Source organism: Saccostrea cucullata, unplaced genomic scaffold, assembly GCF_032062105.1.
Source record: "Saccostrea cucullata isolate Sc308-1 unplaced genomic scaffold, CSIRO_AGI_Scuc_v1 ctg480, whole genome shotgun sequence".
Classification (NCBI taxonomy): Eukaryota; Metazoa; Mollusca; class Bivalvia; order Ostreida; family Ostreidae; genus Saccostrea; species Saccostrea cuccullata.
In genome coordinates this window covers 43880-68713 of record NW_026920962.1, presented here as the reverse complement: position 1 = coordinate 68713, position 24834 = coordinate 43880, and the positions used below count along the sequence as shown (strand labels likewise).

The following is a 24834-nucleotide window of genomic DNA, read 5'->3' as shown; positions in this document are numbered from 1 at the left end:
CGATGAGCAAATTACCGTTGGCCCAACATTAATTGCTTACAATGGCCCAACTGTACAAAAATGACGTTCGCCCAAAATTGAAAAAATACATTGGCCCAACAGTGGTCCAATATTAACTGTTACATTGGCCCAACAATAAGCCAACAAGTTGGTTTGATTAAGGGCCGATGAGCAAATTACCGTTGGCCCAACATTAATTGCTTACAATGGCCCAACTGTACAAAAATGACGTTCGCCCAAAATTGAAAAAATACATTGGCCCAACAGTGGTCCAATATTAACTGTTACATTGGCCCAACAATAAGCCAATAAGTTGGTTTGATTAAGGGCCGATGAGCAAATTACCGTTGGCCCAACATTAATTGCTTACAATGGCCCAATTGTACAAAAATGATGTTTGCCCAATATTGAAATAATACATTGGCCCAACAGTGGTCCAATATTAACTGTTTCATTGGCCCAACAATAAGCCAACAAGTTGGTTTGATTAAGGGCCGATGAGCAAATTACCGATGGCCCAATGTTGAATGCAAACGGTGGCCCAACATAAGGAGCATTGTTGGCCCAACAAAGGTCCAATAACATTCTGCTATCTGGGATTAAACTATTATTCAATACATAATATTGATATTTAACCAGTACACAGAGGTTTCCTTCGCCCTGCTTTATTTTCGCCCTTACACAAGGGCAAAAAAATTTGCCCTAACTTAAATTCGCTCAATCCCTCTTTTGTTTCAGAAATTATACTATATTCTTTGAATATGTCCCGTTTTTAATTCGCCCAAACGAGTGTAGAGCCAAAGTGGCGAAAATAAAAAGGGAGCAAAAATTTCCCTGTATCCAGTATTTTGAAAATGATATAATTATTCCATGTCTCTTTAATATCTAAAATGTACTTGTTCCCTTTAGTTTGGCTAGATAATTTTTAAACTATTTCCCTTTATGTAAGTCAATCTAATGGAATCTCTAGAAGTTTATCCTTAATCTGATAGATACTAACCTTTTGATATACACATATTTCGCATAAATCACACAGTATTCGTGAACTTTTAGTTAAACACGAAACACGAACTCAATAAATTTTGTTATCTTAAGAAAAAAGTCAAAAAGATTAGGCATTTGAGTATTATTTTATTCAATCTTAAATGATTTTAAATATTTTTATTAAAATCAAAACAACTTGTTTCTGCACAGTTTAACTAAAAATCATTTTCCATAAATTGAACGTGTAGCAGATAACAGCAAAACATATACAAGAAACCTTCTGTATAATTGACATGAAAATAATTATAGAAGTATACAATGCTATACTGTTAGAAATTAACGTGATTGTTAAACATAATATACATGTTCAAAGCTTTTTGATGAAATAAGTTTTCCTATAGTAGCAGTAACCGAGATCTGTATAAAGCAACCTGTTGGTTGATTGTTGTTTAATGATTGTTCTTATTGTTGTTAAGTTATTGTTGTTTGTTGATTGGTATATTTTGTCAAATAGATGATCCAGAATAGGATGGGAAATCTTTCGCACGACTTTTGCTGGAAATACCATTAGCAGACTTCTCTGTAATACATAAATAACTGGTGATAATTCCGATATACATTTATATCCAGATATTATTTTACTTTATTGCAATGCTACGTATTTATTTAAAAAAGTCACAATATGATTAAGGTTTGATTTTTGTTTTTAATTAAGCAAATCTATCTTTGAAATCAGTAATGCCTTCAGGTACATATGAATTAATGTATAAAGCTAACAACATACCTCTGTGTTTGACGTCTGTATTAATATCTGAGAAGGAGGCTGTAGATTTAGACATGTTGTCTTGCCCATTGCTGGAATAACCTGTCAAATATTTTAATTAAATATATAGATATCTTATAGGTCAATATCGAAAATATTGAAGATATTCTGAAAGAAAGATCTATTTGCAGAATATTACATCAAATGTATATTTACATCTCCTAACGAATCTTTAATTTTTTTTATACGTGTTTCTGTATCTAGGTAAAATCATATTTAAAATACAGTTAAACCTGTTTCAAGATTCATAGTGCGCAGATTAATATATTTATGTTAATGATATAAAAAAATCAAATCATCACATCTGGTATAATTGTCAGTGTACGTTAATTCAAAAAGGAATGACAACTGAGTCAGAATCATTTAACGTTTTTGAAATTTTGGAAAGTAAGTATTAATTGTGCCCACACATAACTGAAGCAAAATATTATTGGGGAAGGAATAGCTATTATAGTCAATAAATTGTAATTTTTGCTAAAGGAATAAATAATTTATAAAGTTTGTATATTATTTTTTCTCAGTCGAAACTTATGAGTCACAATTAATCTGCTGAATAGTCAAATACAAAAGAAAAAAAAAACTTTGTTCAACCTTTTTTTTAACTGTTCATGTAGGCAGCAAATCAATATTCTGACAAATTATGCATATTGCAAACTCCATTCTTTGTTGCTAGACATAGCCATACTTTTAACATTTTAAGCCAAATTTTACATATTTAGAAATTTATATTACATGGATTTTACAAGATATTAGTGTATCAAGTTGAAAGGTATAAAGTAAAATTTTAAAAATACATCTCCAAGGTTTCAGGTTAATGTCACCCTTTGACAAACAAACTCATCCAAGTGATTTGTCATTTACCTCCTGGTTTCTCTGAAGGTATTTCACCTTTTTCTTGTTTTATAAAAGAAAAGGCATGTCATGTCAAATACCAATTAAATTTACATGTCAGAAATTGAGGTTTATCTAATAATATACAGAAAGTACCTGAAAAGTACCTAAAAATTGCAAAAAAACAAGTAAAATGTTGTTTGTTTGTTTTTTTTGAATTGTGAAGGATTAAGGTCAGACGACTCGTTCCTCAAATATATCTTCTGTTTCTGTCTATATTATATAAAAAAAAATTATTTGTCATTCTCTTCTGATTTCTACATTGTTTTCAAAATGTTGTTAGATATAAGTTCACCCAAAATTGTAATATAGGCCATTCAAGAGATTACCTATAAAGGTTATATAAGAAATATGACCTTGTGGAATCTTGTCCAAATGCCTGGTAAGGTACCCTAGTTTTTTTCTGAGGAAACTTGTTCAAGTACTTTTACTTCAATGACAAAGTCTTAGGAAAATTATATATTTTTGAGGAACGCGTCGTCTGACCATAAAATAAAGTACTAGTAATTAGTATTTATCTTCAGATTTGTAATTAGGGAGGACAGTATATTTGTCTTGTTTTACGATATCTGAATGAAATATAATTGGTATAATAAACAAACATGTTTTGGTGTATATACCTTTGGATGTTTTTGAATCCTTGTCCTTGTCTCCGGCACAACAAGCCCTCTTCCACGCCTTCTGGGCATCAGTTTTCAGCAAACAATGAAACACAAAGATAAACAATCCCTGTAGAGAGTTAAATATTGTAAATAAATATTGAAAAACTGGTGCCCCTCCATCGATGGCCAGAATTGCAAACACCCACGTCAATCCCAACATAATCACTAAAGTAACAGCTCCGCGCAAGCGCGATGAGGTTTTGGTGGAATCAGTCTTGTTAAGATTCTTTGTTGCTGCTCCTAAGAGCTGGCGAAGAACCATGGCGAACACAATGAAATTAATAATCATAATGATTGCAACAGGTGCGAGAAAAGCTGCGTAAAATGGAATGGGATTCAGCCAACATCTGGTAAAAAGAAGAATATGGTGAATTTTTAAGGGCTAAAACTGGATAAGTAAAATCTTTGATATCGTAACCAACGTTTTTTTTTTAAGTTCTTGATGCTTACATTCCTCCTTTCTGATTGCCGTAGTTATCAGTTGTATTCACTCCAAGTGTTATGGCAACAATGAGCAAAGGTATACCTAAATAATCGTAATAGAGTTCGATGAAACATGCTTTAAACAGTAAATTTTCTCATTTCATTTGAAAAATATTTCAAAAGGTACATGTATGACATGCTTTAAAAAGTAAATTTTCTCATTTCATTTGAAAAATATTTCAAAAGGTACATGTATGAAATTTTCAGGTATCTTAATTGTTAATGGCAGAAAACACTTACCCCATCCAACTGCCACGCTTTTCAGAATGAATAATGATATGTGTGAATTAAAAACTCTGATGAGAGCTATGTACATGTAATATGCCTCTACTAGCATCCAACACATGGCGGATAGGAGGAAAAAATGAAGGGAGGCTGCTACAATCTGGAAAAGAAAAATGATATCAATGTACAACCGACTTAGCTCTACAACTTCAAACTCATCGCAGCGGAAAAACGAGATGAGGAGAGGCAATAATCTTTAGAAAAAAACAATGTTATATATTTTAAAGAATACCACCTTTGATAATTTACAATTTATTTGTCATAATAAAGTATATTACCACTATCTGGTTTTAATGAGTACTTACTTTGCATCCTATTTCATTCTTTAGAGTATATTCTTGTTGACCAGCCAGAAATATAAGGTCCGTGGCAGCAATAGCGATACAAAGGTTAATTAAAATCTTTGCTGGATTATGGCTGCGTAGTTTTCTGAAAAGAATTAAATTTTTCCAATGATCATTATTAAATAGGTGTTTCTTTCAATAAATATGTTTGTGTGGAGAATTTTTATTTACTTAACACGTATATAATTTTTCTTTCAATAGATTCTTTCAATAAATATGTTTGTAAGAATTTTTATTTACTCAACAATATAATTTTTCTTTCATAGATATGTATGCATGACGTACTTTATCTGTTTGGCACATTTTTTTCTTATATAATATAATATAATATAATATAATATAATATAATAATTTCTTTCAATATATTTATATATATGTATGTCGTGATGTCATTTGAGTTGCACGTTGGCTCATTTTTTCCTGTACCTGAACATGAAGTACGTGATAAGTGTCAGGATGAGGCCTAGGAGGGAGATACCACATCCCAGGTATGACAGGTAGGTCAAGGCCATCTTATTGGCCTCACTTAGATCTCCTCCCACACTATATACATCCTGCAAAATTAATTAATAAACATATATGTATTTGTACAAAATAATTCAAATAGAAACAACTCTTAAAGACTGGAATGTACTTATATTTATTCAATTTATATTACCCCGATAAAAATAAACTAATGGCAATAAATTCTGCAAAAATAAAAAAGAATGTAAAAATGGGTACTTGTAAAATTTACCATCAACAAGGCGAAGTTAGTGAGATGATCACATTGACACTCTGTATACTCCCCTGGCTTGTGAACTTCGACCTTACACCCTTCACTTGACCAGTGACCTTTGTTAGGTCCCACCTCAATAAAATAACCACAGGTGGCATTCTCTGCTGTCTAAAAGAATCAGTTTAAATCAAATGAAAAGTTTATATCAAAGGTTAGAAAGGTAAAGATATTCATAATCGCTTTCATGATTATTCCATGTGTTACTCTGAAGACTTAGTATGACCTATAGGATAAAGTAAAAAAAATAATTGAAAATTTAGAAAGATTATGCGCTAAGTAAATTTATAATAAATAAACAAATCTATTTTAGCTAACAAACTACTCAGAATTTTTACATTGAAAATAGTATTCAGATAATTGTGTTTTCAAAGTAAACAAAAAAAATTTTGTCAGATGTTTTAAGAAGAGAGTGTATCATAAGAAATAAAATATTGAATACATATCTAAGTATTTAGTATATTTCGAAACATTCTGTAACAGTGTTAATTTAATATGCAGGGAGATAAAGAAAATAAGTGTGGTTTTAGAAGTGCATTAAGAAGAAAACAAGATGGTGAATGATTTAGAACAAGTTAGAAAAGATAAAAGAGCATAATATAATAAAGAAAGAATAATAATTTGGCAGAAAAGTCAAGTAAGTAGAAATCTAAAAATGTGACCAATCATTACCGATGAATCCGTGATTTCGTTTTTGACCTTCACAAAAAAGGATAGAAAATAAATTATCAACTAACAAAGGTCGTTTAATATAATTTTTTCTTAATTTGTTTTACTTTATGGATTGAAAATTAGTTAAATACCATATATATTTGACAAACCTTGATGTTTTGTTGGAATCGCATTTCTATGGGTGTGTCAAGGTTGTCCACTTTGACGTTGGGTATTTGTGCTGAGAGAATAACACTGTTAGACTCACTTCTCAATATAATTTCATCATCATCATCGTCGTCATCTGGTTTAGAAGTCGATCGAATGGCCTACACACAAAAAACCAAAATAATGAAAAAACAATATAATATTTCATTAATAGGCCATAAATAATGTCACAATTTGTAAAGTCCTATGTTCATAAGCTAATTAAAGATAAGAATTATTATTATGAGAAAGAAACATTTGTGCTGAAATAAAGAAAAAAGACTTATTTACTCTAAACATTTTGTCGTTTTTGAAGGCTGCTAGGGTGACTCTTGCTGGTGCAGAAGAAGACGGTAGTTCTGACATGAGTTGTCTGGGAAGGTGTATCCAGGAGGCCGATTGGGCCGGAATCGTTCCATCCTTTATCAGAACCAGCTAAAACAATAAATAAACAAACGTATGTCAATTATTCTGTAATTGGTTCTCGCATTCGTTATTTTTGGATCATCTCATTTAATATATTAACTTAAATATTGAAAAATTGATTGACAAGAAATCAGAGGTTACGTTTGTTTCGTCCAGTTCACTGCTGGGATGAGCCAGTGAAGCCAGCACTATGCCGTTATAGTTTGCTCTACTGGTGGACGCCGCTATTATCCCAATGTTGGATTCAACCTGTTTGAAATCCCCCTTACTTAAGCTTGTAGATGAAGACAGCTTCTGAATGGACCCTAGTAATCTGGAGTTAAAATAAAAAGTTTATATGACTATTACAAGAAATCACAATTAATTTTTGTTGATAACCATGTTGCAATATAATATTTGATTATATATTAAGTGATATACATTCTTTTATATTATTTCTATGTACATTACAAAACCAAGTCCACTGGATTCTCTTAATTAAATATAACATTTTGATAAATATTATGATCAGATTCTAGTAGTATTCTTAAAGACAGAAGCTGGCGGTTTTTTCTAAATGTAAGAGGGGAAGTAAGTTAGTTAATCATGAGAAATATTAAAAATATTACAAAAACGTACTTATAATTTATTTAAAGAATTTCAATCCTGAATTTATCAAACATAAAAAGAATTGATCGGCCAAATGCACTAGCAAATATTGTTTTGAACATTTCAATTTCAATATGATGGTAAAGGATGATAAGCAAAATATGACATAGAGGTAATAAAATACGTAAAACAAAAAAGGAAAAAAAACAATTCGAGGTAAATAAATATCTTTAATTGAAATAGTAAACATGACTCCTTGACATTTCTGGATAGAAGTAACCATATGCTGCCTGCAGCACAACAACAAGTGCTTGATGTTTTATTAGAATATGATCTCTTGACCTTTTTAATTGTTCATTCTGTACCTGCTAGCAGATTGAAATTTCTTTTCCGCCAGACTGAATTCTGTCTCCCGTACATTCATGATGTGACTCATAACGCCCACAATATTCTTCTCTCTGTTGTCAGCGGTATACGTGCTCTGTAAACTCTCTAGTTTTTCTAGGAGAGAGACCGTCATGTTGATGTCTCTATCCGTAAACTCAGGGGCCCTCTCTGTTTGAAGGTACAGCTGCTCGGCAATTTCATCAGCCGAATCTAAAAACATACAAAGAAGGAAATGGAGATAACGAATAGTATTCAGTCTCAAGGAATACTAGTTTTTCAATGTTATGGATAGGTTTTAACTTTAAGCCACTTTTCAAGAATATAGTTCACATGTGCAGGGACGTTTTACTTTAGGAAACGTAAAATAAAGATCTTGCAAATTGAAGGAGTTTATAGTTTGCCCAATAATAAGATCGTGAATTAAATATAAGAGTATCAATATAGGGTAACTCTCATTGCTTAACCTCTTTGTGACAAAAGCAATATAAAGGTATAATTGAGATCTACTCACTATCATCCACAGTACGAGTGGAGAGCTCTTCTAGAGAAGCGGTGGTTGTGGTGGGGGCAAGGGTTGTGGTGATCGGTGGTTGTGTTACGGAACATAACGGCGGGGGAGCCCAGCCCTCAGTCTCGGAGCTGGAATGTAATGTTAATCCTGTAAAATCACATATTTTTGTAGGGGTAAAATTTTTCGATATTTGGGGAGAAAATTTTGGTTTGTTGAGATTTGATTTCGTTGTTTGAAAAGGTTTAGTAGTAGTGTGTATGAAATTTTTAATTTCGTGGTGGTCATACTTTCGTGGGTCTCTACGTGCCTCGAAAGCAACGAAAATTAACACTAAGATATAATATTAAAACATATTGAGATCTGGGCTAAAACATTTAAAAAAAAGAATAATGTGTTATCTTACCACATCCTTCTGACAAGGATGTTGTCTGCACAGTAAAGCTGAGCCACCTCTCCATACTTAGTAGCAGGCCAAACTCCCTGTCTGGGGTAATTAGTCGTATTCTCCGCCTCACAGTAACCTAGTCATTACAATGTTTGACATATTACTTCGGTGAAGTTATTATATAGGCTTTAAGACGAAATGGAAAAAAAAAACTAAAGTTCACACATACCTGTATAATAAATGTCGACTTTAAGGATTTTTAACGCTGAAAGTGAAGGGATGGACTTTAGGAACTTTTCAAGTACATACTGTATGTCTGTCTTTTTGTACTCCCTCAAAGTCGTACAGATAGCCTTGAAATATATTGTGAATTCGGGTGGACTGTAAAAACGTGGGTAAAGGTAACATTTAATATATAATTTGTTTAATGAAAGATATGGAGATTTTACCTTATATGAATTTTTCTTCGATGGGTTATGACAGAAAAACTTACCCTGAGTGTTGTACTGTGACATCATCAGCAGCAAAGGAGCAATTGCTCTCGAGAAAATTTGTGAGAATATTGTATCGCATCTGAAAAAATTAGTTTGTAATTTTTTTTTTCCTACAGCATTTCATTTTATTCATTAATAAAGTAAATATATTTTCTGTAATAAATACGAGTGATTACGACGGCGTATTCGTGCCATTTTAACAATGTAGAATTTTTTTTTAAAATCGTTTGTACGATTTATTAAATCGTACAAACGATTTTAAAAAATATTTCTACATTGTTAAAATGACACGAATACGCCGTCGTAAGTGATATATAAAACAGTGAAAAAAAAATCTTGATTCATAAGATTAAAGTATCAAAAATATATTTAAACAGACAAAAGAAGACCAGATAAATAAATTTATATTTTTTAAAAATAATTTCACCATTTCAGTGTCTTTTACTTACAATATTTAGTGTTCCAAAGACAGTATTATTATAATTCTGGGAAAGATAGGGATAGGTTAGCTCAGGCATCGTAATTGGAATGTAAAAGTGAACTTCTTTTGTCCTTCCTGAAAAAAAAACAGTATTACTCGATTTATAATAAGGTCATTTAGTTGACCTTCAGAATGAATTGCTATCCATTGTACGTCAGACATGGGTCTTATACATTTTAACTTGAATGCCTCTGCTAATTCCATCCAATTTTAATTGAAAACATCTCTGAATGTGGCTAATTAATGAGCAAAAATGCTTCTACTAAGCTTGAGAAAATCATGGCGTTGAAAATAATACTTAACAGAACATTTAATATAAATACACATATTTTGCTTGCAAATATGAATGCTGATTTACAACGTATCCTTTAATTTACCAACGGTTCAATCCTGATTTGCAAAAACTTAAATGTACAAATGGTTGTAATTTTATTTCATTGAGCGAAGTAACATGAATTTAAAGTTTAAATTCAGCAATTATAATATCTGCAGATTTAATCAAAAATATATCAGTTTAATTCTTTTTCATATTGGAGATGAAGCGAGAAAGACGAAAAGAATGGGAGAGAGAGAGAGATAAATACTAACGTCCCAGAGATTTTCCATTACACTTGTTGTCAAGACAACAGAAATAACAACTTCGAGAGCCATCTGTGTTGTAGCAACTGTTTACATTCTGTTTCTCTCGGTTAGCACAATCTGTGTCTACAGTACATCCTTTGTAGATATATACTTTATTATTTACATAATTGATCTGGGAAAAACAAGCCTGAAATAAATAAAAACATACAAATTAATGATAAGATCATTATTAAAAAGATATCCTAAACAAAATGGTGACCCCATATGCGGTTGACTTTGACCTTTTTAAATCAAATTTAAATGGAAACTAAATACATAGAAAATATTAAGATTCAATGTTTTAGGAAGGACAATGGCTACATCTAAATCAGTAGCTACTGTGATATATAAAAAAAATCCAATGCATTTAATCACACTTTTATTGTAACGATTATGTAATTTATTAAAAACTTAATTTTTTACCTCATTTGTAGAACATAGTTGGTCCTGACAGTCATTGTGAGATAACGTACCACTACAGATATAACAATTGTGCTTGTGAAACAAAGTAGGGGCTAGAAAAGAATAGCAAAAGTTAATTTTGATTTTTAAAATATCTCTCATCTGTATCAAATTAACTAGCTGTTTAGGAAATCCATTTCTTATAATAAGTTTATTAAGCCTTTAGATTATATTTCAATCCTTTCCTTAATGTAAGATGATACAAAATCTATTGAAGTTTGTCAATACGCACATGTGCATGAACCAAAATCTTTGACATCAAAGAGGGACAAATTATTTTTGTTGGCACATCTAGCGTCCAGCAAGGCGACCTGTTGTCTTCTGATGAAACTCCATTCCTTAAATCTTTGCATCTCGCAATTACATTGTAATGGGTTATCTCTCAAATTTCTGGACCAAATAAACAATAGCAAGTAAAACATTGATTAATTGGATTTGCTTCTCAGTTATTTCCAATTTATTTTGGAGCTGACGTTATAATGATACCAAGCGTCACAAATGATATCGAACATTATTTTATTAATCAAGAAAATTGTACACTCTGTATTCTATTTTTAAAGAAATCTTATGGACGTTCTAGAAACAATGTAAAATAATTACAAAATTAAGTTTAAGAAACATAATTAAATACATTTTTTTAGAAATTAATATTGAAAGAAATATTTTACTTACAATTCCGCTAAGTTGTGAAGAGAGTAAAATGCGTCTCCGTCGATGAATCTAATGTTATTCAAGCTAAGGTTGCTGTACAAAGAAAGAAATATCACAGATTAGATTTTCATTTAATTGGCACTTAATATCGTTTAAATTTTAGTGAATTATGCAAAGTGATCATCTTACATTAAAAATTTCATTTACTTACATTTTCTTTAATCGAATCATGTGATAGAATGTATTCTTATCCACAGCGGATAGTTTATTCCTTTCTAGATTACTGTAAGATAAAAATTATAAATTGCTTTATTTATTCTTAAATTTAGTGCATATTTCTCGTACTTAAGAAAATCACTCCAATCAAAAAAAGCATGCATTTCTTTTTTTTCTAATGAAATAATGTGGGTCAGTCATACCTTATTAAAAAAGTTTTATAATGAACTAATGTTTTCAATAACAAGTGCAATTTACGACTTCATGTATCAATGTTTTACATCTGATAATATTTAGCATAAAATGCCACAAGAAAGGAGATTATTTTTAAAAAAAGTTTTAGATCAATATTTCTACTTACATTGTCTGCAATTGATAGAGATGGTCTAGGGCCCAGCCCCCTATGACTTGAATTTTACAGTTTATTATGTTTCTGAAATATAAATTAGAAAGTTTTTAATATTTTCAAACAATGTCATTCCTTAATCAATGATATATCATAACATAAAAATAAAAGAATTTATCTAATTTTATCATTAGTTATAATCTTGAAACAGATGCACACATAGAAAAGCATATGGTGTTATTATGTTCAAACGAAGTTGGGGAACATATTAATTTTTAAAAAATGTTTCTTATTATTATGTTCCCCAAAAAGTTGGGGAACATATTGTTTTTACTCTGTTTCTTATTATTATTATTTTTCTTCTTCCTGGGCACTTTTTTTCCGCGAATCCCTCGTAAACTATACATCCGACTAAGGTGAAATGTTTTTAGGGTCAAGACATGTTATGTAGATTTGCCGAACGAAGGTCATTTTGCGCGCACGTGCTTGCAAGAGCGCGCACGTGCAACACGTGAAATGACCAATATAATGAATATAGCCGTAACTTTTTCAATTTTTGATGAAATGCTTTGAAACTCAAAATATAAGGATATATATTAGTAGCATAGACAAGATGACATGGTCAAAATAGCAAGATCTCACGCGCATGCACGTGCGCTTTGCTCTGATTGGCTGAAACTAAAGTCTCTATATCTTTCTTGTTTTTTGATAAAATCCATTGAAATTTTGAACATGGTTATACATTATGAAGATCTACCGGATGATATATAAGAATTATCATGAAAGCATGCGCATGCATGCATGTGTGCTGCGATCTGATTGGCTGAAAATTTAAATGTCTATAACTTTCTTAGTTTTCAACGAAACGGGATAAAATTTAAAATGTGAATAGGTATAATGGATTCCTACATAATGGTACTATCAAAATTGAATGCACGAACATGCATTTAAGCACGTGCGCGCGCGAAATACGCAAAATGGCCAATATTTTCAAAAATCATTTAAATGTATATTATAAAGATTTTTTCAAATTTATTCTCACGATATATAGATATGTTAACTGTTAAGACAACATGCCATGATCATCTTGTATGTACATGCACGTGCGTGCGCATACAATGCGTTAAATGACATATAGTTGATATCTATCTTTTACAATTCTTTAATGAAATCCTTCGATACTGATTATATTTTTTAAAATGTCTTACAGGAATTAGACACAAAAAGGGATTTGGGGAGCGTTTGGGGAACATCTGTAACGGTCCCCGTTACAGTTAGCACTAGTTATTATTATTATTATTATTTTTCTTCTTCTTCCTGGGTACTTTTTTGTCCGGGAATGATCTTGTAAACTGTTCGTCCGAGGTAGGTAAAACCTTTTTAGGGTAATTAGACATGTTATGCAGATTTGCGGAATCAAGGTCATTTTGCGCGCACGTGCTTGCAAGAGCGCGCACGTGCAACACTTGAAATAACCAATATAATAGATATAGTCGGAACTTTTCTATTTTTTGATAAAATGCTTTGAAACTCATAATGTAAGGATACATTAGTAGTATAGACAAGATGGCATGGTCAAAATAGCAAGATCTCACGCGCATGCACGTGCGCTTTGCTCTGATTGGCTGAAACTAAAGTCTCAATATCTTTCTTGTTTCTTGTCATAATCTTTTGAAATTTTCAACATGGTCCTACATTATGAAGATCTACAGCATGATATATTGAAATTTTAATAAAAGCATGCGCATGCGCGCGTGCTGTAATCTGATTGGCTAAAACTTTAAATGGCTATATCTCCTTTGTTTTTTGACGAAATGCTTTGAAATTTAAAAAAGTTGCATTACGATATCCTAAAATATGATATAGAAAATATTCATGAAATCACGCGCATGCACGTGTGCTGCAATCTGATTGGCTGAAACTTCAAATGGCTATAACTCTCTTGTTTTTCAACCAAAAGGATGGGATTTATTTAAATATAAGGGACTCCTACAAGAAGGTGTAGTCATTATGCACGTGCTTGCACGTGCGTGCACGTGAAATGAGTAAAATAAAAAATACACTCGAATGAGTGCATTTTTTAATACTTTTGGATTGAATGCTTTGATATTATTAAAATTTTAGATAGTGTAGACAAGATAATATGGTCGTTACGCACATGAACACGCGTGCAATGCCTATTTTTTAAATATATTTTGTATTTTTCTTGGAAGACCTTGATTAAAAATTCCATAAAGTATTTCTTATTTAATAGAGATAACAGGGAATATGGCACCAAAAGGGAGTTGGGGACACATAGAAAAGCACAATTAGCACTAGTTTTGATTAGCATTGTATCTGATGTATCTGTGATACCATTTATACTGAGATATATATGTACTTACAATTCTTGTAGCATAGTAGCACCTAGAAAGTCAGACCTGGTGATGTTATATACTTGATAGCCTGATAAGGTGCTGAAAAAGTAACACATATAATGTTAATTCTTATGATTTTCTATCTGCTTAATTCTCTCTCTATCTCTTTAAATGTCTATACTGCATAGTAAGCAAACCCTTTTTGGTAATCGTTGTCAATATTAATTAATATGTAACATTTTGTGCTTGTTAATAAAAATATCATTGAGTTTGTTGTACAGAAATGGTCCGGTTGAAAACAAATTTGTATAAAGTTATAATTTGTATAACTTTTACCTGTTTGTGAGAAGATTATAAGATGTGAAAATTATAAGTTACATTTAAATACATAACATTTCTGGCCAATACCTTACTATTTAAATAATCTAGAACATACAAAAATATATTAACTTAAGTACGCTAACATATTAAATATAGCTTGAATTAAATGGAATACTGGATGAATGGTCCATAATATTTTCTATTCTTTTCTTAATTATGTTCATGCGTCATTAAAATCCAGAATGATGATTCAGATAAAGCAAATGTTTTCAAAAATGCTTCTAATATTTAAAGGAAATGTATATTGATTCTTATTTTTATACCACCAAACACTACATCTTTCATAAAGAGGAGTAGTCATTCCTTTAGCTTTCAGGAACTAAATGGTGTAATATTGGGATTTCATTCAAATTTTAACCTCAGAATCTATTGAAACAACACAAATTGGTAGGAGAGCAAACACAGGGCTCTATAAACATCCGAGGTGGGATCAGGTACCATATATAGAAGTATGAATCCTCTGTCGACCCGTCACACCTACCGTGCAAACCTTATTTAATTAATCATAGAATTGTTTCTCAGAAGCTTGCCTTGTTTTAGAAAGTGCCTGTACGTAGAACAAACTCTTACCGTGAGTTCCGAATTACCATGGAGGCATAAACTCAATTTGCGATTGATAAGTCTATTTTGCTACATATATTAGGGAAGTTATCGATAGAAATTTAGAGTTTAAGTCATTTGGTTCCTCATGTAGTTTTACATTACTGGAAACGTCATTTTTAGTAAAATGTCCAAATATGAAACAAAAGTGCCTGTCTTTGTGGTATCTTTTATTTCAAGTAAAAATGATTACAGGAATACATTGAATTTTCCAGCAGAATCCTTGACATATTCATTAATGTGACAGGTATTTCAACAAACCCTTTGAACTCGTACATGTAAATTTTACCGTCGATTCAAAGACCTTGTTAACTAGCAAATACAACGTATCATTGGGTCATACAATGTACATATCAATCGTTTTTCATTGAAATTGGCTACGGGATTGTGCCATTTACCTGGCTTATACATAGGGCTCACGGCGGGTGTGATCGATCAACAGAGGGTGATTACTCCTCCTAGGCACCTGATCCCACCTCTGAAAATTCCAGGGGTCTGTGTTTTATGCCTTATTCACAAAATTTCATAAAAATTAATCAATGTTCATTTTCTTTCTTATCTTTCTTTTTTTTCATTTTTGACATATTTTATAAATTAAGTGATATCTAATGTACATATTTATCTATAAATTTAACTTGTTTACTATTTACAAACCTTCATAACAATAAACAAAATTAAAGCACCTTTTTATTCCATCTTTAAAAAAGAACATAATATGTCAAATATCTTAATGAAATTTACATGCAATTACATTATTTACATTCACAAATTAACATCTAAATTGAAATATGGATGTACTGAATAGTGAATGAATCTCCAAAAACAATTAAATGATCACATCAGAGTCAAGTCCAAACTCCAGAACCCATGACTCAAGAGCCACATTGTAAAAAAAAAAAAGAAAAAGAATTACCCTTGCTAATTACACAATACTTTTAGTTTATCTACATTTTTATTCTGGAGAAGAAAAGAAGATATTGAAAGAATACATTTTCACTATTTTATTCCAAGAGCCCCGCCGTAATATTATACCTCCTAACCAAGGGAACATACTAGTATACCCTCATTTGGGCGGTTTTAAAACAGGGCGAATTCAAAGAATACAGTATAATCTCTTGAACAAAACTATGACTGGGCGAACTTAAAATAAGGCAAATTTGTTTGCAAGTGTGAAAGGGCTGTATAGAGTATTTCAATTTCAACTCATGCTCTTTATAAATATAACCATGCAATTGGTTAGCAATATATGTTCATTCGGGTCCTACGTGCCCTAACGCCAGAACTTAATAAGTTTGGAAAAGACATTCTTGTTCATTAGAATCTTATACTTACATACAAGGAGAGAGATAAATATATTTTTTTTAATTTTGCATTTTCACTATGTGAGCAATAGAGCCCCATACAAACTACAGATGATAGAGGACTCAAAATTGGTTGAAGATTCTTCAGCGGTTCCAGAGGAGAAGACAAACTGAAAAATGACGACGACGTCGAAATAAAAATAGATTGCAATAGGTCACCTGGGTGACTCAGGTAAAAATAATATAGCGCCATCATTTAAAACTAAATAATTTGTTTTGTGCCATGTGTGTACATTTAAATGCTTGACATATTTCTGTTTCCTTATATTTGCTTTTAAAAATTGGATTTGATGTCTGTTGTTATAAAATAATTTTACAGAAAGTTTTGGTATCATTAGATTATGAGTACCATTCCTTTCCATTCTACAAGTATTTAATTCTTTATTATCCTGAAGTTGCAGTAGGTTTAATATTTCCTTTGTTGCAGGTTAAGAATATTTTAAACTTGTATTAAGTGCATCCGGGGTTATTTATCTTTAACCCTACTAAATGGAGTTAATAATTTACTTAATTCGCCATTTGACCCACAATAAGGTGTTTGTACTAATGTCAAAGTCAACAAAGGTATTTAGTGGAAAGAATTTTAGTTTAAGTCAACAATCTATATGGAGGGTGGATTTACAATTCTAACCGAATGATTGCCCTTAAAGACTTCTATTAACATGACCTGAAAAGAAAAAAAAACTTCATGGTTTATCGGAAGAAGTTATGTCTTATTATGGATGCACATAAATAAGGCATGTCTTCATTGATATTCCACTGTGTGAAGAAAAACATTTTATAGTTTCCTTATTTGTGTATCGAGATTGTTTTGATTGAGTATTCAATTTCATTGAATTATCCAAGCAGCTGATTTGTTATCGCTCGTCCTTTCCTAATTAAAACCAAGGAATTTTAAAACCTTATATACGATGCTCGTTAACACTGCAGAAATTCAAAATTAAGAAAAAAAATCTTTATTTGTGTTTCCTCAACCGGCAACAAGGTTTAATGAGGGATGAAAAATAACCTATCTAATAGCTCAGTGTAAATAATTATACATCTCTCCCCTTTATCCCTGAGCTGTACCATCAGGGATAAGGGAACAGAATACACCCCTATCAGCCAAAGAGATAATTGTTTTCATCAATTATTTCATTCTAAATCTATTTTAAGACGACTTGCATTCAAATAGATGTAAAAATTGAAGAAAACAAATAGTAACAAATCCCAAAATAAAGTAAATATTAGAAATCCCAAAATAAAGTAAATATGTATTGATTAGATATAATAAGCACCACGTAATCAAATTGAGTATCAAAGTAATGGCATCAAACATGACAAAATACAACATGGGTAAAGGAAGCTTTTACATACAAAGTATTTATAACAAGGGTAGAAATTTGAAAATACATCTAAATTAAAGCAGGGTTTGCTGAAATCTTCGTAAAATTTTATCATTTATCAGTAACATGAATCGGTTTAAAAATTTATCGTACTCAGATCAGGTTCTTGAGTAGATAAATTGGAAGTAATTAACAGATATGCAGGCCAAATTTGAATATTTTTTTCATAAATGCTGTAAATCACTTTTTATTCGCGAGAACTTATTTTCGTGTAATTACACGAGACGGTATGCTCGCGAAAATTTCATTCTCGCAAATAATAGAATTCCTTAAGATTATATAGAACAACAAACACAATTCGTGAAAATTTTGTCTAGCTGATAAGGAGTCAATGACTATCTCGCGAAAATAAGGTGTCGCGAAAATTAAGTGATCTACAGTACGAAAAGTTATCTTTGGAAAAACTTGTAATCTTGTATGACATCAACTTAGTTTTGAGTTGGCATTACCGTCTATAGTCAGTAAGGATAAAAATATGCAACAGATGTGCTGACTATGTAGTGTCTTTATTTTCCAGTTCACTGGGGTGTACCAAGTGTACACACATGAATAAAAGTAAATATTGTTTATTGGTAAATTTTAACTTTTTTTCGGCTGTAGAAGTTTTAAATACATGTCACTTCAGAATGTTAAATAGGTCTGTTAATTAGGGAGCACAATAAGTGTCCATTAGATTTCCAACAAATTTTAGATCCCTGTCAAAAAGTTATATATAAGTTCTACGGTCTATACGATGACCTTCTCAGAAAATACATTTTTTCATTAGTATAAATCATATGTGGATACTAAAAAATTCCAAGAACTTTTGGACAATCTGAAATCACAAGATTTTACCAAAATCAACAGCTTAAAAACTTACGACTTTTTTAACTTTATATACAACCATTCCCCACGATAAATTAAAGTCCAGGTTTTTTGATATCATTGACAGCTGCTTTTTAATAAAAATGGAACTCGTAAATTTACTTTGCAAAATTATTTTGTTAAATCACATTCTGATTGCACACACAAGTACTCTGAAGTTGACATCAAAGAGATGCTTGAGTTTTTGATTGACAATATCTATGTGGTTTTTTGAGACCAGGTATTCCAACAATCTATTGGAATTCCCATGGGTACCAAATGCGCTCCGTTATTAGCGGATCTATTTTTTTATTCATATGAAGCAGAATTTGTGCAAAATCTTATGCATGAAAAGAAGAAAACACTTGCTGTGGCCTTCAACTCGACATTTAGATATATCGACGACGTATTGTCCATTAACAATGGTAATTTCCATTCCTACGTCGATACGATATATCCTGGTGAACTTGAGATAAAAGATACCACAGAGTCTGATACATCTGTTTCATACTTGGATTTTTTACTTTAAAAAGACGTTAATGGTAATCTAACAACCAAGCTATATGATAAACGTGATGACTTTGACTTTTCTATCGTCAACTTCCCTTTCTTATGCAGCAATATACCTTCATCACCTGCATATGGAGTGTCTATATCTGTTGATTCGATACGCAAGAGCTTGCTCTACGTATGAACAATTTCTAAAAGGAGGTAAATTATTGACTACCAATTGATGAGACAAGAATACCAGCAGTCTCAATTAAAGTCATTATTTCGTAAGTTCTATGGTCGATACAATGATCTTGTCAGCAAATACAATTTATCATTGAGTCAAATGCTTACTGACGTTTTCCATACTAATTGTTAGTCCATTATTTATACACTGAATTGACGACGGATTTTTCCGTTATTTCCTGATCATGACAAGGAGCACACGGCGGGTGTGACCGGTCAGCAGGGGATGCTCACTTCTCCATGGCACTTGATCCTATATACCTCTGATGTTTTGGAGGTCCGTGTTTGCTCTGCTCCTATTTTGTATTGTTTTATGGAATTTGAGATTGAATACTGTTCGTTATCTCCATATCCTTCTTCTATCATTAAGTTAAATGCTGACTGACATTGTTAGTCCATTATTTACACGCTGAATTGTCTACGGATTTTCCCTTTTTATCCCGAACATGTTAAGGCGCACACGGATGTGTGACCGGTCGGCAGGGGATGCTCACTTCTCCATGTCACCTCATCCTACTTCATCCCACCTCTGATAATCTAGAGGTCCGTGCTTGCTCTGCTCTTATTGTGTAATGTTTAATGGACTTTTGAGCTTGAATTCTGTTTGTTATCCCCATATATATGACTAGTTACGAAGTCGCTTTTATTGAAGAAACGATTTTTTTTCAAGTATAGCAAAGCCATGTGTTTTGATTTTGTTTGGTGGTTTAAAAGTTTTGATTCATAATGTTCCTAAAATTCCTCTTATTCTGGCCTTATCATTTTCAAAATAAAATTCTTTCAGGTTTAAGAAAACAAAATATGCAGTGCAAGAAAAAGTAAGTAGGAAACAGATTGCTCCAACTCTGTGTTTGTTCAAAGAACGTTTTTGACTACGATGCTGTAATTTAATAACTTACATTGTGGTAGCTTGTGAAGGTAAGTCCAGGGGAAATTCCGATTCTCCCTGGGATTTACATGATACAGACAGACCTCCCGAGGAGTCGGTAGTACATGTGCACCCGCTGTCCCTCCTCTGACACACTGTGTTTGTCAATGAGCGCGAAATCCCTCCCTCAATGGGAGGAATCCATAATACCGCCATCCACAGAACACAGAGAGTGGCCGGGGGGTTCATCGCCGGAGAATGTGAGTATTTTGTTTTTCGAGTATCACAAATAATACTTAATGATCAGCAGTAGTTACTTTTCCAGTGGAAATACTTTAATACACTTCTTTTTAGTCGAACAAATATTTCATTTTGGAATCATTATTATCACACACAAATCACTTGTAAACTTTGATTTCAATCCAGTGACGATTAGGTTTGGTGTGACTTTGTTTTAGTTGTGTTTAGGCTGTGGTTTCAGTCCTCGCTGCTCGTTGATGTGTTGGAAAAGGAGGGACCGCCAAATTAATCCTTAGATAAACAGCACTGTCCCTCTAACAGTCCTCTGTGTCTTAGGTAAACCTTATCATTACTCGCCCTGCAATAATAATAGTGTAAAACAGTCAATTAATGACTCAGTCCTCATGTAAAGCAACAGGGTCTGATATTTCAATGAAGACAAAATCTTCCACTTAAAAACATGGTTTTGTAATTACTTTTCAAGGTGGCAACTTGGATTTATTTTCATGTTTTATATCATTTTTACACTGCAAACACAAGCTTAAAATATGAAATAACAAATTATATGTTTTGTCATTGTGACGTAACAAATGTTTCTTTTAAACAATTATAAAGCGACTACTATTGTCAGAACTTGTCATACATGCAATATGTGTAGTCCTAGGGCCCTTTACCTGACAAGTCCCTGAAATTTGTGTGCACGGCGTCACGTGAGGTCAAAATTAAAAAAGTGGAAATTTTGATATAGTGAGCCGGATTTTGCATCATCGTTACTTACTTGGTCAAGAGACGAACCCTGTAGTCAGGAGTCTGTTAAGATATTTGTGACAGAGGTATAAAAGATTTTATAAGTAAATACTTTTATATTTTAAATACACTTTTAATTTAACACCTTTACTTTCTGAAGTTGCGAATGATTGAATGACAGATAATTGCATTTGGATGCACTAAGATTTAAAGCATTTTCTTTACAGAAAGAACATTTATTTTAATGTAAGAAATTTATGTGACAAAATGCAAAATGATGTTGGAAATGTTGTTTAAGAAATGAAAATATTCTGCTTAAATAGCATTTCATTAACTTTTCAGAAATAACTTTTAAGCAAATTTTCCGATTTCCTACCTGAATAAAAAGTTTAACAAATTGAACAAATACGTTAAAACCACAAATATTACAGATTGTTCTGCACCGACCATAACTTAAAATGCAAGGATATTTAATATGCGATGAAAATTAATACAACTTCATAGTAATACACGTGTACACCTTCTTACATATTTATATATTACATACTTACGTAATTATGCACATCGATTTCAAACAAAATAAACCATCAGTAACTTTCAATGCTGAATCACGTATATAAAAAGAAATTCGATATGATCCTAAAATTTACCTTCAGTTTCCCTTATTTTGTAAAAGCCCTAGGAACATACCTATGTGTGGTTGTGACGTTTGATTTCGGGCACCTGTACGTAATTTATTTTAGTTTGTGACTGGATTCCGCATCACATTTTTTGGTGGGGATGTTACCGGTACATTAACAGTAATGTCAGCCCTGTTTCTAGACAACAGTTTCACCTAACACGCTAGAAATGCTGACCATCCCCGTACAGAAGCCATATTCTTATCAGATCCGTAGATTTCTTATCTTTCGCGGGGTTGTCGTCCACTTAAACTTCGTTTAAACAATTAAATTTTACTAAAAATAAATATTATGTTTTAAACCGATGAATTTTGAAGTTCAATAAAAGACAATAAGTCAATCGAATATTCCTTATTTAATACAATTCTTTAGAACATTTTCAATAACATAAAGAAAATCAAAATTCATTTAATGGAAAATAAAATCTGCATGAATATTAAATAAACTTTTAAAAAGCAACATATTGTTTTGAGGCATATCATTCTTTTATTTTTCGAGTTTCTAATTTACATTTTTTTATATTGTATGTCAATGTACTGCCCTAATGAGGAAGGCCTCCGAAAAGTGGCTCGATTCACCGCCCACAACATAAAGAAATGATTAAAAGAAATGGACTGTAATATTTTGATTGTTTGTTAAATAAATAACTCTTACAAGAAATCTGATACATTCGCACCTTGTTCAAATGTTACGGTGCCAAACTTATTTGTCATTATTTATCTTACGTGTGGGGGTGACTTTTTTCTTCACACGCCATGGTAATTTTTTTTCAAACGTATTCTCGTAAGACGATGTATTTTTTGTTTAAAAATGCTAATGAAACCAGTTTTGAAAAGTTTATCTTTTTAAAATGCATTTTACAGATCTTGGTTAATCGTCTTACTTCAGGTCATTAAATTATAAATCCCCATAGAAAAGAATGACAATTAGTAAAATATACATTATGATTTTGCTCCTATAACTATTCCGAATGTACTTACCATAAAGAACTAGAATCACCATATGTGTCATTCCATGCTCTTATTCCGATGTAGGAAATATTAAAATCATGAACGAATTCGAATACTGAATTTTGAGGTGTCACTTCACGGCTACGATTTACAAACGTCCTCAGTGGAGCGGAACAGTCTATTGGACCGCCTCGTCATCACAATCACGAACTCTTTACTTCGGTCAAAAGGAACAAGGGGAGGAATTTCGAAACTTTCCCCGTATTGAATAGCCACCCAGTTCGTGAGAACTCCCAATTAATAAAACCCTCCTTGTGTAGCCTACTGCGTTTTACGTTTTGATTCAGTTGACCGGGTCAATTTTAGTTTTATAATATAGATCGAGTAAACCAGTGTGTATTGGAAAGAAGACTTAGATATTTTGCATTCAGTTTTTTTCCCTTTATTAAATATTTGGTTAGTTTAATTGACCGATAATTACACAAGGAAATAGTTCGAAGCTAGTAATTCTAGGACCTTAATTGGTATTTGATGTTCTTTTCCTGCACATACTGCGTTACATAAAGGGTTTCATGATCTATAATATCAGGATACAAACGTGTAGCTTTATAGTTCACAGGTGATATATAAATTTAACTATCTATAAAATCAGATCGATATTTTTAATTAATATTTTTATTTCTGAATAATGTTCTTCATTAAAAAAGAATCTATACATAAAATATTTCACACAAAATCGGTGCTTATCTATTTATCTTTACATCCTGACTTTTCATCACCATCTCCAAATCAATTTTTCATGACAATGCAAGGTAATATGATCGTAAATTAATGTAAATGCAATTGATTTTGTAAGCAAAGTTTGATGCCCTTCTCATTAAAAATACCAGATATTTCATCTTCTTTAAAGCAGGTGTTTTGAAAAGAATGACAACAAAATAAGATCTTAATTCTCTACGCTAGCTTTACCTTTTGACAAAGACGTTTCAATGGAAAATATTTACAAAACAGATAATGACGACATAACTGCGGGCTTAAGGGTCTAGAGTGGTACCATATTAGTCCAGTGGATTGTTTGTGTGCCCGCCGCAAAACTTGCCAATTATGTAAGAAAATAACACTTCATTTTTAATTTCACAATCAAAATTTATTCTAATACAGTTAAAACAAACAACTTAAATAAGACGTTTTCTCAGTGTTTTAGTTTTGTAAGTGATAGAACTTGAATCTAAAAAAAAGTCATCATAAATGAAAAAAAATGTTTTAAATGAACAATATATTCAGTAATTAATCTAATCTATAAAAAATGAAAAGTTTCAACTATTGATATGAAGATGAAACAATACAAAAAAGCAAAAACGGAATTCTGAAAACATCAGAGGTGGGATCAGGTGCCATGGCAAAGTAAGCCTCCCGGTCACCGCCATCGTTTACTCCTTGTCAAGATCGAGTAGATAGAAAATCCTAAGACAATTCAGTGAGAAAATAATGGCCTATCAATTTGTAAAAAAAAAAACGTCAGTCAGCATTCGACCTAACAATAGATTGTATCTGCTGACAATTTGTTTATATCCACCACAGGACTTGCGATATATTTGACTTTAAACGAGACTGTTTGCAACCTGGTTTTATCAATTTATTTTTAATTTATCAGTAGCTTACAATGTTAAAAAAATATTCGAACATAGAACATGCTCTTGAATATCGAATCATCTGCGAGGTGTAAACGCCTTAGGCATACATGATATTGGCCTATAAGTCATAAATTAGGCATGTGAACGATATAAAAGTTTGATTATATTATGCGTCTATCAAAAAGTTTGTCCTTTTAAGTTAACAACTTACGTCTATTTTCAAGTAAAATATCCAACGGAAATATGTGAGGATAACGAACAGTATTCAAGCTTTAAAGTCCATCAAACAATACAAAATAGAAGCAGAGAAATCAATGAGCTACAAAACATCAGAGGTGGGATCAGGTGCCGTGAAGGAGTGAGCATCCCCTGCCGACCGG

At 31.9% G+C, this 24834-nt stretch overlaps 1 protein-coding gene across 2 annotated transcripts; it reads right to left on the bottom strand.

The window, feature by feature from the left end:
* Positions 1-1168: 1168 nt before the first annotated feature.
* LOC134258852 (adhesion G-protein coupled receptor G2-like) lies at positions 1169-23115 on the bottom strand. Of its 2 annotated transcripts, XM_062741440.1 has the most exons (27): positions 22851-23115; positions 20235-20801; positions 14058-14129; positions 11689-11760; positions 11323-11394; positions 11133-11204; positions 10693-10850; positions 10422-10513; positions 9966-10146; positions 9346-9452; positions 8896-8975; positions 8632-8783; positions 8421-8538; positions 8018-8145; positions 7485-7716; positions 6673-6844; positions 6397-6540; positions 6069-6227; positions 5920-5946; positions 5209-5358; positions 4899-5026; positions 4434-4557; positions 4084-4228; positions 3811-3886; positions 3319-3707; positions 1769-1849; positions 1169-1564 (listed from the first exon to the last, which is right to left on the bottom strand). In XM_062741440.1, exons 2-27 carry the CDS (start codon positions 20450-20452, stop codon positions 1491-1493), a joined length of 3423 nt encoding a protein of 1140 aa, XP_062597424.1. In that variant the 5' UTR covers positions 20453-20801; positions 22851-23115; the 3' UTR covers positions 1169-1490. The 2 variants fall into 2 exon arrangements, with proteins under 2 accessions (XP_062597424.1, XP_062597425.1); XM_062741441.1 differs by lacking the exon at positions 5920-5946.
* Positions 23116-24834: the final 1719 nt, after the last annotated feature.

Coding starts and splice junctions, on each gene's coding strand:
- LOC134258852 (XM_062741440.1), bottom strand. CDS start 20,452: ATGAACCCCCCGGCCACTCTCTGTGTTCTGTGGATGGCGGTATTATGG. Junction 11,205..11,322: donor ATGATTCGATTAAAGAAAAT/GTAAGTAAATGA, acceptor TTCTTTGTACAG/CAACCTTAGCTTGAATAACA. Junction 8,539..8,631: donor AGTCGACATTTATTATACAG/GTATGTGTGAAC, acceptor TGTAATGACTAG/GTTACTGTGAGGCGGAGAAT.